The sequence below is a fragment of the Neolamprologus multifasciatus genome, chromosome 23 (assembly GCF_963576455.1).
Source record: "Neolamprologus multifasciatus chromosome 23, fNeoMul1.2, whole genome shotgun sequence".
NCBI classification, from domain to species: domain Eukaryota; kingdom Metazoa; phylum Chordata; class Actinopteri; order Cichliformes; family Cichlidae; genus Neolamprologus; species Neolamprologus multifasciatus.
The window spans coordinates 10,088,280-10,103,410 of record NC_140460.1 but is presented as its reverse complement, the minus strand read 5'-3'; the positions used below and the strand labels follow the sequence as shown (position 1 = coordinate 10,103,410).

At 38.6% G+C, this 15,131-nt stretch overlaps 1 protein-coding gene across 9 annotated transcripts in view; it reads right to left on the bottom strand.

The window, feature by feature from the left end:
* LOC146491044 (AP-1 complex subunit sigma-2) overlaps positions 1-15,131 on the bottom strand; it is a 39,842-nt gene that overhangs the window by 16,461 nt on the left and 8,250 nt on the right. The window contains exons 5-7 of one of the 9 annotated variants that reach the window (XM_085151756.1): positions 13,111-13,141; positions 5,379-5,441; positions 42-2,782 (exon numbers count right to left, since the gene is read on the bottom strand). The exons of 2 other annotated variants lie outside the window; for them this stretch is intronic. In XM_085151756.1, the coding sequence (XP_085007882.1) occupies positions 5,389-5,441; positions 13,111-13,141 (84 nt within the window). In that variant the 3' untranslated portion in view covers positions 42-2,782; positions 5,379-5,388. Of the gene's footprint in view, positions 1-41; positions 12,091-12,390; positions 13,142-13,260; positions 13,948-15,131 lie in introns of those variants that run through there. 6 more of the 9 variants (XR_014872422.1, XM_085151755.1, XM_085151754.1 and 3 more) reach the window with 6 other exon arrangements.

The window sequence follows — 15,131 nt, the reverse complement described above, 5'->3', positions numbered from 1 at the left end:
GAACAACGGTTATATTAAAGAAAGACACCAGTGTGCTGATGTGACAGAGAATCGTAAACAATTTATTATGTATCCATTACGTACATCAATAAAGTGAAGGTCCATTTATTCAGCTGGCTTTCATTAGCAAGACACAGAAAAGACATTTCATTTGAAATATTTATTTATTTATAATAGAAAACCTATTTGTAGGTCTAATTGTTTCAAGCGTTTTAACGTCTATAATCAACATAAAACCCCGAAGAATCTTTAATCCGTGCAATCATTGCAAACACAATATTCATTTAGGCAGAATTCTTCTGAAACCACTTACCTTGAAAAACTTTTTTTCTATTTATTTAAATATTTATTTAAATAGGAAATAATCACGATCTGTGAATATTTTTTAAATAACTTTGCTTATTAAGAGACAGACACTTAAAAACTATTAAAACATCTACTGTGCGCTTCAGTGTGAACACTGGTTTGATTTTCACGCTCATAAGAACGTTTTACAAGATCACAGCAAAAAGAAAAACCTAAAAATCAAACAGATACGTATGATGTGAGAGTGAGAAGATACAAGCAAAACAGATGAGATACAGAAATGGGTGAACATGACTTCTATTGCATTCACTTCCCACAAACATGACCTGTGAGTCAAAACAAGTTAAAAACATGAAAAAACTGGATGAACCCCTCATGGATGTAATACTGACTCAGGTATGAGTGGTGAGCTTGGAGTCTGTGTTTTATTAAAGCTCAGGTTTGTATTTTGTGATGTGGACTTCGAGAATTTTGAAATTCTCTGTGTTTATAATTAAATACTTTTAAAAGTACTGAACTGTATTTTTAAACACAGTCAGCACCTGTACTACTTGTTTCCCCAAAGACCAAGTGGAAACAGCACAAATGAACAAAAATATGAAAGAAACATTTTGTGAAGAACATCTATCATAAAAAACTGATATAATCTCTTATTTGACATAAATCTAAATCAGTCTTGTATGCCATCATGATTAACAAGGTCAACTTAATGCGTTTTTTCCAGAAAGAGATGCAGCTATGAAGCGGAAGAAGTTATTTACTAAGTGGAACTGCTATTTAGAGTGGACCTATTATTTTCTGTTACACAATTTTCATAAACAGTTTGACTCAAAGCTGTCACAACGCCAGATTTTCAGTGGATGACTACGGCAGCCAAAAGTAAATTAAATACGAGATGCTGTTTGTTGGACCTGACTTGTTCAAAATATCCTGAAGCTAGCTTTAGCTCAAAACACAAAGCAAAGGAGCGGGGGAAACTTACTGGAATTAAAAGAAAGAAACACTGTCTCTGTGGTTGTTAAAAGAAACACTAGAGGTATAAAAGAGCAGTGACATCACCGATTGGTTATGGAAGTCTCTCGAGATGAACGCTCTTGCCGTCACCATCTTGTTTTTGAAACTGGTTGCAATGAGCAAGACATGGCTCTGACTAGGGCTGTTCGATATAACGATATATATCGGATGACAATATAAAAACGTCTATTGTTTAATTTTACGCTATCGTTTGTTTCATGGTGTCGCAAAATAAACTGTTTACGGCAATATTTTTTCATTGTTTTGATGGTCACTGTAGTGGCTATATTAATTTCTTAAAGTTCTCTCTTTCTCTTATATTTAATATAACCACACTACGGACGGACAAGCGCCTGTTTTTATGCGTTGCCGTTAGCAACAACGACGGTAAAACCATCACGTGTCCGCTTGTTTATTTTCCACATAAACCTTTCACAATAAAGCTCAGGATCTTGTTGAGACATTTCAAAATAAACTGAATCACGTGAAAGAGTATGCAGAGTATTTACTGATGAGAAGCAAAAAAGGAGCTGTCAGGTGCTAAAAAATAAACTTTAGACTCAAACGTTAGAACAGGCTTTTCCCCGCAGCACACCGTGTAATAAATACTCACGAAGAAAACGGCGGCCGTTACAACTTATGTCTATAAATGTATAGTTTAATGCATCGGTTAAAACACTCGACTCCAGATACACGACGCCCAGCTGGAAACACTTCACGCAAGTCGAGATTCACAGAATTTACAGAAAATGTTACATTTTTGTGATTTATATCGTTATCGGACGATAGATGTTTTATATCGGGATATGAGATTATGGTCATATCGCACAGCCCTAGCTCTGACTGTGAAACCACAAACCAACATGTGTACTTGGGTTACCTCCTTTCTGAGAGTTGGAATGACCACAATTTGCAAAACAGACTCTTAAGTTTTATTCAGTGTGACCCAGAAAAGCGTTTAATCTAAGAGTTTTCATGCAGACTCCTGCAGTATAATAGGTCCACTTTAAATTATTGTTAATATTTATTTTTGGGTCATGATGGCACTTAATTTGCTGCTTTACAACAATAACAAGGAAACTGTTGAAATGATACAAAGAGTTCAGTGGAGCAATGACAGGCATGTGACAATGCATCACCGCAAAAAATCAAATGAATCGATAATGTTTTCACGCCCCATAAACAGGATGCAGATCTCTTTGTGTAAATGCTTCCATTCATGGTTGTTTTAAATTTGAATTTGATAATATTGTATCATGACTGTCATGTATGAAAATGAATGAAAACTGAAAATACTGTTACACCCCAAACCAATGACAATGTCAGGTGCCGCGTGCAGAAAGGAAGGTGCCAGGCACTGAGGAGCTCAGCATGCAAGGTGGATAGCAGCAGCAGCAGCAGCAGCAGCAGCAGCGGTGGCAGCCAATCAGTACACAGGCACATTAAAGTACTCATGACGGGGCTGGAGGAGAGAAATGCACACAGCTTAGTAAACAAAGGCAATACTGCTTCCAACAGCCACTTCATTCATAACGTGCAGGAGACAGAGCAGCAGGCAGGACAAAAGACTCTCACCATTGTTTCCTCTTTTTCTCTCAAAGGAAAGTTTGGCAAATGTTTGCTTTCTGGCTTAGCTTAAAAGCTGGTAATACATAAGTGTGGCTAATTCTAGAAAAAAGTACCCATTTTCCGTCTTACCTTATTAAAGAAAAAACTCCCAAAGGTGAAACAATCATTTTCAGTGTGAAAGTACGAACAGAGTTTCACTGTCTAACTTATTAAACGTTATCTCACAGCAGGTACAACATAGCTGTAATCATACAAGTCGTAGTAGCGGACAGCGTCACTGAAATGTTAACATATGAAAGTAGAATAAAGACAGATTAGTGATGAGTTCACTCCAAACACGAAGCAAAGTTTTTACATATCAAGTCAACGCGAAGAGGTGAATTAATGCAGGCAAAGTGAAAAGATGCGTTTAAAACTTGCATCCACATGAGGTTATTTAAAGTTTTGCAAAAAAATCACTTCACACTGTGTTGCAAAACCTCATCAGCTGTGATGCTCTGAACATCACCGATTGAGCATACTGACGCATGTCAGGGGAGATCGAATTGCATGGCTCAACGTCACTTTTACATACATGAAAAAAGGAGACAGAGTTGGAGAAAAACAAAACTGTAGGAGTTCATGATATGTTCTGAAAAAGGATTAGTGTAACTTGATTCCAGCTATTGAGTGTACGCCTCCTCTTCTTGTAGGCTGCTAGCGGCGAACATTTGTGTTTTTTCAATGCACCCGTATTTGTATGAGTAACTCAAGGTGAGACGTTGCTTCATGTCTGGCATGAACGCACCAAAGGACAGACCTCAGTTTCCAGTGTAAACATGTAATTTAAGAGTTAAACGACTGGTTACTGTTAAAAGGAGTCGAGGAACGAGACCAGGAAGACCGTCTAAACCAGCACGAACTGTGCTACACACAGACAACGATCAGTCACAACATTAAAAACCACCTGACTCATCAAGACTTCAGAATTTCTCCTGAGGTATCAGACACCAAGACGTTCACAGCACATTCTTTATATGTTGGAAGTTTTGAGGTGGACCTTCATATATTTAATGTGTTTTATCAACTCATCTTGGAGATTGAAATCTTTGGAATGTATAAGTCTAATCGGGATCTTGGATTTTGGTTCTTTAAAATCTTCCTGTACTTGTTCTTCACTGTGACAGGACCCATTATCTTGCAGAAATAAGTGACCGCCATCAGGGAACATCTCTGTCATAGAGGGGTGTATGTGGTTTGCAACAGCATTCCAGTAAAAGTCAAAATGTTTCCCAATGTTTCCCAGCAGAACATAACACAGATCACTGTGCTGCTCCCACAGAGCTGCCTTCTTCCCATACTGTGTGCAGGTGCCATCTTTCTGCAGGTAAACAGTGCAGTCCAGGCCTCTTCCTTCCATGGCGCCACGGTTCAGCTGTTCCACTCATGTGGGAGTTGTAGGAGATTTTAGCAGTTCAGCAAGACTAAATTAGATCATGGTTCCTGTGCACTAGCAAAGCCCCTCTAGAAACATGTCTTGCACTCATAGGCATCTTGGATCCTTTTCATTGATTTATTTTAAAGCTTTATCTAAATTAACATTATTTTTAATAGACGCAGCATGAACAGAATCACCGGTCAGGTACGGTAAAAAAAATGCTTAAAATGTTTGCTGACTTCACACCAAAATGAGGTTTTGAAAATTCATGATTTTTTGAGTCCCATGTCTTTCTCTTAAATTGTTCCTGTCACTGATCATCCTTCCCTGGACCACTTTTAGTAGGTACTGACAGCTGTGTACTACAAACAAATTATTAGAGAATTCTGTAATGACAAAGATGGCTCCAAAGAGCCAATCAACTGCTGAAATGGGAATCATCTTATTGTGCTACATATTAGAGGTTCACAGCTGTTTCAACTGTATAGCTGCATAGTAGAATAACTTTACCTGGCAGAGTTTGGACCTCGTTTTCTCCTATTTTTCAAAACTTTCTGATGGCAGCAGTCATCCATGGCTTTAAACGTTTCTCCTGCTCGCACAGTAGACTGAACTGCACGCCATGCATTGGACCAGCAGTGCTTTTCTTCTGTCTTTGTTGTTTAGTGGTTGACAAACAGCATCTACTTGATAAAGTGACACCTTTGGGGGCAGTAGTGCATTATGTCTTGATGCATGCTCAATCATCCAGGTAAGTAAATCTCCAAAAGTTGATTCTGTTCATCTTAACGTAGCGTTTTCAGTGGGAGAAACGTTTCGTCACTCATCCAAGTAACTTCTCAGCTGACTGCAGGTTTTCCCAACCTTATAAACAGTACCTTTGCATAATGACTGAAACCAGACCACTGAAGGAACAATGGGCTTGGAGCCTCTGTGATGAGATAATTAGTGTCACTCACCTCACTGTCAGTGGTTTTAATGTTGTGGCTGATTAGTTCACACAGTTAAAACACTGAGACATGAGGGCTCTAGCGGTACACACAGCCTAAATCCACAGACACGATGTATTCACCTTAGCAGGGCTAATTCTGGAAAAGACCAGAAGACTCAGAGGCCATATTTGGAACCACCATACCTGTGAGGTAAACATTTTTACAAGGACAAAGACAAGTAAGTATGATACACCGTCGTCACGACTCTCAGCAACCTACAATGCGGGTACTACACATCTACAGACTCTGCTGAGGGAGTAGGAGATTAACCGTGCACCACCACAATAACTGTGCCCTCTTTGTGGCGATGGCTCTGCTCAATTTATCTCTGATGTCTCCCATGCAGGGCTGGAAACCTTCTGAGGCATCATTATTCCAAAAGAAGATCTGCTTCCTGGCACCAAAGTAATGGCCAGCTCCTGAGAAATATTTCATTAAAGGCTTATTGAAATCGCTTCAACCAAATCCCCTGTGGTATGTTTTCCATGTAATTACTGCACTATGCACTTACTAATGCCTAAAGGCACAAGGACCTAACTCAGAATGAGCCCAACTCCTCCCGCATCGCTTTTACCTGCAGTTTTTAGTATCCACAAACTTAATATAAGTTTAAATTTAAGGAAAATTAAAATTAAACATTTTTGCCCCTAAAGTAATTAAAATGGAGCCTGATTTGTCTGTTTGTTTATCATCTGATGTTCCACTGTTACCCTGTGGTGTTAAAGCTTCCTGCTGAGTAGCCTGATTACTGAATTAAACTGTCAAGAAATTTGTGAACTAAACAGTTTCTCAATCACCAGGAGCGTTTTTAATTTGATGTGATTGCTCTCCTGAATTTAAAATTACAAAAAAAAACAAAAAAACAAGAGGCATCAGAATAGTGACTAATTATCAAGTTTCATCCTTTGGTTGCAAAAGCGCTGGTTTTCATGCTGGTGACATTCTTGATTCTCACTGTGAAAAGACCAAAACCATCGATGAACTGGTCTGACTCATTCCTCTGTGTCTCAGAGCTCCACTGTGTGACACATTCCTTCATGATCCCAAATAATCATCATGTCGTTAACTTTAAGGTAAGCCAACAAACACCATTACGCTGCTGGAAACAGTTTGTACCACACCACGTGTATTATTCCATACCCAAAGTATGGTGGAACCCCAACTTACAAAATTAATTAATTCCCGAGGGTCTTTCGTAAGTCGAAAATTTTCGTAAGTCGAAGCACCCATCGCGCCTTTTGAGTGAACGACAGGCTATAAGCTAATTGCTAATTGCAACAACAATACGTCGCTCAAGTGGAACAGCGAAGAGCAATTACAAATGCCAAGGGGGTTGTCACATGATTCGGAAGGCATTGTGGGCATTCTGGGCTCAGCCAATCAGAGCCAGCGGATTTCGTTACGTGGGCATTTTGCCATAACACTGGCAGAAATATTGCTGTTAAGTGCCTTCCTAACTTGAATTTTTCGTTAAATGGGGTATTCGTAAGTCGGGGTTCCACTGTAGTCCTAAAAAATGCTAATATTTATAATAAGTGAGCAAACTTTGATAGGAACTACAAAACCATGATGTTTTAGATAATTATTAAAACATATTTATATTCATAAGATTTGTATTTTTTAAGCACAGATGTGGTTGTTGTGACAGCTATCAACCACATCAGCAAGCATGGAGAGAGTGTCACTTTGGTTTTGGTCTTTTCTTCTGGATTTGTAATTATAAAAAAACCAAGACTATCTCAATATATATTGGCAATTAATAAGAATGAATGAAAGTGAACAGTATTAGTACAAATGCTTATATAATAATGTTATAACGTAGTTTCATTGTTCAGAAATCATAGATTTGAACAGTTTCATTCAGTGCTGTTAGAATAACAACTGGTCTTCACACAGGCAGCATATTTGTTTCAATTTAAAATCCCAGAAAAAATTTAAATGACAAGAATTAATAGTTTAAATTTTCTGCAATAATGTTACAGTAATCAAAATTTACAGTCAGAATCTACGGGAAGTGGGAAGGTTTGGATTATGCTGCCTGTTAGTCTACTCAGACATGTCTAAACATTCAAAACTGACTTGGTGCCTGTTATGACCCTCATGTTGTGTCACGTACGAGGTGCGATCAAAATGAAAACCTTACCTGACATCAAATTTGTCCAATCTCCCTTCATGATCATCAAGTTTTGCACCTCTGGACAACTTCCATTATTTCTATGTTTGGATTGCTCAGCGGCAGCAGTTCACCTCTGCAGGCACCGCTCTGACGGATCTAAGGTCTTGACCAAAGTGTCAAAAAGGTGACCAAATCTGGCAGTAATAGACCTTTTCCACTGGTATTGACTCAGCTCAACTCAACTTGGTTTCTGTTGTTTTCCATTAAAACTGAGTACCACCAAATTGTGTAGGGTTGTTATAGCAATGCGGTCAAAAGTCCTGTGACGCCTGTGAGGCCATGAATGCCACAACTAGGGCTGCCACGATTAGTCGACTAGTCACGATTACATCGACTATTAAAATCGTCGACGACTAATTTAATAGTCGACGCGTCGTTTGAAGCTTTGTAAGATCCCAAAAGACGCAGGACTAAGTAGTAGGATTTAAGAGTGTAATAACGGACTGAAACAGAAGATGGCAGCACTGCATGTACAAGGATGCCAGCTGCAGTTGAACACCGAAGAAGAAGAAGCAGTGTCCCAGAATTCATAGCGCGGCCCTGCTCAGTTTCCAACAATGGCGGCAACTAGTTTTAATATTACTCTTATTATTCTTTCTGGGTTACAAAATAAACATTTAACATATTTTCAGGTGAGAATGGACCTGTATAAACCTCAAATATCTGCTCAGTTTATCAAGACACCACATATTTTCAAAAGCGCCCCGACGTCTTTTTTGGAGACGTCTGTTACCCACTAGCTCGATAGAGCCGGTGAGAACACCGGACACCCGGACTCCGGGCAAATCGTTTTCAAACCCACCGCCGTCTTTTGCTACTCAGGTTAAACATGATATATAAGTCACTTAGATAACTTAAAAATGTTATTGTTTGGCTTTTTTCAGTATTTTATTTATTTCTGAGTAAATCAGCTTGGCTGAGATTAAAGTTATAGTTTTTACACAGCTGAATAAACGTCAAGCAGACAACTGATTATCAGAAATGTGAGATGCTCAGAATATACTCTGGTGTCCTGTTATATTTTAGATAGCAAAAAGCAGACGGCTGAGTTTATTAAGCTTCTGCAAATTTCATTAAAATTTAATAAACTACCATCTTGTCTTTATTTTTAGTTAGCACATACCTTAAACACTTCAAGCTGTAAGCTAATGATAGTTATATAAGAGCAGATGCATGCTGGTGCAATAAGCTGTACGTTGTACGTCCAATGGATGCATGATCTGATTAGTCGACTATCAAAATAATCGTTTGTGGCAGCCCTAGCCACAACAAAGGAGGACATCTGCTACACGGTGTATGGCTTTTTGGCAGACTCGGGGATGAGGGTATTATTTTTTGTGAAGCCATTTTATCTTTGCTGGGTTTTTTTTTTTTTTTTTTTTAAATAATGGTGGTTTTGATTTTCATGATAGAGACTCATGACTCATTGAGTGACGTCAGTCTGTGCCATGCAGTCTGTTGCCGTTATATTTTCAGACTGCCTCATATCACTTGGACCCCTGGCCGAGTAGGTACTAAAAAAAGTGCCCGGTACCAGGTACTACCACTCAGTGGAAATCCCTAAAAACTGAGTCGAGCCGTGCCGAACCAACTCAAGTAGGTATTAGTGGAAAAGAGCTGTGGTTGATAAAAAGTGTGTGGGTTGGTATGTCTCTGTGAGTGAGGGCACGATGGCACATGCTACAGTTCCGGTGGTTTATGCATAATCTCCTGCCTTATAGTAGAATCAGCAACAACAGACAAATCTATTACGTGTACCACCTAATGAGACAATTAACAGCCGAACTAGGAACTTAAACCTGTTTTTGTTTTTGTGCACAGTCATCAAACTTTGTACTGAATGAAATAACCTGCACAAATGTAAAAAAACAAACAAACAAAAAAAACAACAATGAGCATGCTCCTTAGGAATTTGGTTTGACGTAGGAGTTGCTATTTGCATAATGTTAGGTTAGGTTGTGTAACTGCAGAACACACATGCAAATGGTCCAAATGAGTCACACAGGCACTGGGTGTGGTCCAGAGGTGCAGAGGAAGATGATTTTTTTTACATTGAAACGAATCAAATTTAAAAGAGGTAAGGGTGTCTTCTTTGTCGGACTACCCTTTGATCGCAGCCTGTATCTAGACTCAGAGTTATGAGACAGTCACACTGACAGGCGTACATGCAGCTGACGGCACGCAGAACTGGAAACCCATGCTGACTGACTGACTGTACCAGCCTAGTACTTATCAATACCCTGGATGGAGTCATGGACGGACTCTAGTTCTTTATAAGATCTCCTCATTTGGCAAGCTTCCCCAGTCTTCACTCTGGCTCTATAAATACAGAATTGAGCCAGTCAGAGACCTCATTCCCTTTCTCCCACTTAAAGATTTGGCTTCGTTCCCTTCAGATTTTGAACTCACTTCCTCCTAAGTGAGAAAATCAGCTAAATCATTTTAAAGACCCACCTACTTTATACACTTACAGGAAAAAGCCTTACTCTAAGCCTTTCAGTACAGTACGTTCCCCATCTGATGGTCCTGCTGTCGATAAATCAATGAACAGCTTTACGGTTTGTCCTCTGGGATAATGGGTTTGGCTGGGTGGTGGCAGCAGCCTCACAACTAATGGCAAACAACCACATTCAGACTTCTAAATGCTTTCCAGCTTCACATCACTCACTTAGGTCCAATTTATATTCAGTTGTAACTTGAGTGAAATTTCAAACTTTTTTTATCTGTCGTATTTCCTGAATGTCTTCACAGACATTTCTATTTCTATCAAATATAAAGGATAGAACCATTTTTTTTTAGTCAATTCACTTCAATTAAGCTGTAAAATAAATAAACAATTTTAATTGTTAATAGGAGCATTTATAAAATCTCTTTATTTATGCTTTACAAAAAGTAAGTGTTCCTCAGAAGTTCTCCATGGTTCACATCACTTTTATCCATGTAGATGGTAATGGGCTGTCAGCCGTGGCCTGATTTCCTTTCCTAGAACTCATTAGCGGTGGCCTTTTGGCGCACTAACAGACTAAATGTTCGACAAACAAATCCAGGAAACCAATCAGTCTGCTGTCTAACTGACTGATTAGACTTACATTGTACCAGACATGCTCCAATGAAAGCCACTAGGTCGAAACATTGAAGTGTTTCCTGACTTGGCCAGAACAAATTGGTAAAACTGAGAACAGTCCGCTCTTTTCTGAAGCTCTCCGTGGGTGTTACCTTTTTACCTTTATATATTCAATAAACAGTGGGAGCACACACATTAAAAACTGTTTTTAGAGGCTCGTTTTAAGAAAACCAGTTTCATAACATAGATGTGCTGTAACATGTGTTGTTAATGTGAAGACTACAGGTTAAATATATCTAACCTAAACTGAGTGTTTAAACTTTTCTTTTTGGCAGATGACATTAAATAACTGAAGTGAAATCGTATTTTTTGCTGAAGCTGAAACCCCAGGATGCTCTCATCCCAGGGCATGATATAGTCACAAAGGGTCCTCTGGAGATGAAATCACAATGCGCCTGGCATGCTAATACTGGCTGAGGAGATCCTGCTTCAGAGACCTACTAGTCTACTAGTCTATAATAGAAGGTTGCAGGTGTGGTAATGGCATGAGCTGAAGGTCTGTCACCTTGGACACTGTGCTTCACGTCGTTTTGTTCAGGATGTCCTTTTCTTCTTCACATGCTGATTTTTTTTAATGTTTACTAAAAATTACTTGGTTAAATAAAGCACTATAAATTATTCATTTAGCTTTAGCTACTTAAACTTGGTTAGCATTCTCTCACACTAGAGTAAAGTAGGATGGCAACCTCGCAACTAGTTAAAAAAAACAGAAAAAAATGATACCTCCATGGTTGCATCTTTGGAAATCAATTCCCACTAGTTGCAGTGACCTAGAGGCTGAGCCGGCAACACGTTCAGCCTCTGGGCGATCACTTTAAATCTTAAGCCAAATGCAAAGGTCACCTGGTGCTCTAAACAATCATGGTCCAACTCAGACTGACTGCAACCACTCGCAGACAGATTGGTGAAGGACTGCAAATAACTGCTGTCTGTATTATTAACAGAAACAGACTGCCAACATATTCAAATCATATTGAGACAATCAGCACTGATGAGTGCAACTCGTCTTTGCAATTTAAAACTAACCAAGGCTTGATCAGTTTCAGGATAGGATCCTGGATGTCAGGCACAGGAAGTCATAATAGCAGCCCATTTTTCATTTTGATGTTCTGAATTGGTTTGATAGTTTGGAAGTGCTTTTTGTTTTTATTCTGATCAATGCATTTGTGTTAAAAAAAAACTATAGCTATAATTTCAGGACCATGGACAGATGTACACATTTGACAGTTGTCTCAATGGTCAATGTGTTGGCTATTTTACCATTTAATACAGAAAATGCTCTTGTTGTCATATGCTGAAATAAATTCAACAGAAGCTGTAGTATAATAATCAAAGTGCCATCTTGAAAAACAACTTTTAAAATAGATTTACTGTACTGAAACTGCAAGAAATAAAACAAATGTGAATATATTATGCATAAGTCATGATATTATGCACAAACATGGCCTATTTTTGATGCTTTCTGGTTTCTCCCTGGCTTCTAGGACACTTTCTTTTTGTGCCCTGCAGTTCTTGTTGTCCAGGGTGAGTGTAGGTGCTTCTTGTTATTATTCCAAGGATGTGCAACAGCATTTCACTTATGGAATTTTAAGCCTGTAGTAAAGTATCCACTGACTTTGCCATACCAGATACTGCTGTTGTCATGCTCTTGTGTCTGGGTCACAAGTGCTTTTGTGTCTCTTTGCATGTCCCGTACACTTGCTGATATAAGCTGAAGTCAGAGCTCTTGGCACATTGGGTGTGTCATATTGAAATGAACCATGTTTTTGTTGTGGTTAGAAAACAGTGCAACGTTTGTAAATCACCCATAAAACTAACCACACCTATCAACGCTATTTTATCCCGTTTAGTAAAATCGCCCTTTTTATGTCAGACGCTGACGTACATGAGCCACGTCAGCGTCTTTGACAAAACAACATTAATTGCGCCCGGGATTAGGAGTGGGGTGAAAAGCCAGCTGTCGAGCTGTGATCAGTGTGTACTGGTATCCTGCTGACAGCGCTCATGGTCAAAATTACCCTTGCTGCGATACTGTGGTTTTGATGCTATAATTACGCTCCCACTATATGAAATGCTAATTTAGAACAGAAGTGTCCTGTTTGTCTCAGCAGTGAATACAATGAGGGTTTGTTTGAAGACTACAACCTGAGCACTGCCCACATCCAACCTTGAACCAGGCCTGTGCAGAAACTTTAATAAGTAACTTAGAAATGTAGGCTCTTCATTAAAAACTACTGAATGCTATTTTATTTTTAAGCAATTTTGTGTAACTATTCGTCACATTAAATGTTGCTGGTTAGGTTTACAGTGACATCAGAGATATTGGAGTTGATATAGGGTCAGTATGAGGCAGAAAACATACCAGCAACTTCAAAATTCAAAGTGTGCTGATGACACTTGAGACTTTGGTGTTGCTGGTATATTTTTTTTCTGCTGGATTTAACATTGTGTTGGTGAATCTAAAGCTACTGATCTAACACTACAGAATAGGGATTTTTTAACAAAGTGTTACCTGCAAACAGGCGCATCTGAAAGTCTATATTCTGCAAATCACAACAGTAAAGAATAAACAAGCAAAGGGAGAAATGTGTCAGCAGAAATCAGGATTAAGATCAAGCAAACTAAGGGCAAGACACACAAAATATTTTCAAAATTATGGCTGCATGAATCATCTGAGGGCTGTATTCATGCAGCACTGAAGATTAAAGAGAGAAATGATCATCAGGACTCCAATGTAAGAAAATGTGTAAAAAGAGAATAAACATATAACACCAGCAGTGCCGAGCCTTCCCTCTACTTCAGAGAAGTGATGCAACATAGAAAGACAAGAACTCAACATTGAACCTTCTGTAAAAATAATAAAGGGTAAAGAAACTCTAGTTGAAGTTGAGGGTAACGAGGTCCACGTTTCTTTGCGTGACTCTAAAACAGTGAGACTTATCTGAGTATTAGTTCTTGTGAATGCTTTAAAAACACTATAAATAACTCAAGTTGAGCAGCTGAACAACTTCCTGGGTTGACTGGAGAGTGTAAAGTAAAAGCAGCTGTCACTTTGAGGTAAACTCTAAGAAACATTTACTTCTACTTCAATTATATGAAATTTAACTATTACAATAAAAACTATAATCCTCACATTAATTTAATTAATGTGGACCAATGGCGCTGATTTCAAGCTCCATATTTTTTTCTGACTCTAGTAGAGTAGCTTTGCATGACTTGTATTTCAAAATAATCCTTATTTGTCTGATACTGCTCCTTGGTGAAGCCCTTCAGTTCTTCTCTTCTATCTTTTTATTTCATTCTGATTGGTCTGATGAAACTACAATCATCCACCATAATGACAGCATACCTATGAAAGAAAATAAGGCAGTCAAAATATCAGCTTTACTATTTAAGGCTGCAGCAGTTACCGATGCAAAACCAGTATTTCTTAATGTTTGCTTGGCATTAGAAGCTGAGAATGGATTCTATTATGGAGCTTTTACAGGAAATCACTGACTGAATCTTATTAGAGGATCACTTGATGACACTGCAGTGAGAAATGGAACAAGAAGAAAAAAACCACAGAAAAAGTGACTTTGTGGCTGGTTTAGTCTGCAGGTCTCAGTAACTTTGTGTTGTCAGATGGGAAGACTCATTATTTACAAAATTGAAAGTCTGACATTCTCAGCTACAAACCTTTGATTGTAGCTGTCTTTTTCACTGGAGTATATCTGAACAACAATCTCAGGGTCTTGGAAAGACTTTTTAAAAATATGTGCAATTTCATAGCGACAATTCATGCCTCTCACTTCGAACTATAAACACATTTTGTTTTCACCATAGACATAAAGATTTTCAGAGAGATAATAACCTTGTGATAAAACCTGTTCACACATATAAAACGATTCGCTCATGGAGCAGCTTTGTAGCTGACAGCTGTTCAACAAAGCAGCTGTTCCACGTTCCAAATAGGTTGATAACCGTCTAATGTATTTACTAGCTTATATGTCACTGCTTCCACTGGCAGTCACTTCAATCACTTTGACTCTTTAATCACCTATTTCACCTGTCTACAAATCACTACATTTCATCAAACTCCCATGGTCTCTGGCTGCCAGATTGCTGCTTATCCTCTCTACACCACTTTCAGCATTTCCACCAGTGGGTCACCTGCCCCATGCTGGCCTACGCACTGTGGCTTTTCTAAGAAAGAAGAATAAGCTACATGTTTCTTTCTTAGAAAAGCCACAACATGCTTTTCCATCTGCATATTTTCACACTGATTTCATTAGCGAATTAAAAATAATTTTTTTGAGAAGTAGTGATAAAATGCAATAAAACAATAAAAGAAACAATCACAGACCGGTTTACCATACATGGATTAAATCCACCCTCGACTAAAAGAAAAATAACTACTACAAAATGTTTTTTGTCTAAAGACTGGCTTTAATGCATGACTTGCAAACTGAGCCAAAAAGTATTAAACCTTACTTGCTGCCACCACCAATAACTGGGGATGTCTCCAGATTTCCAGAAATCCTCAATATAATA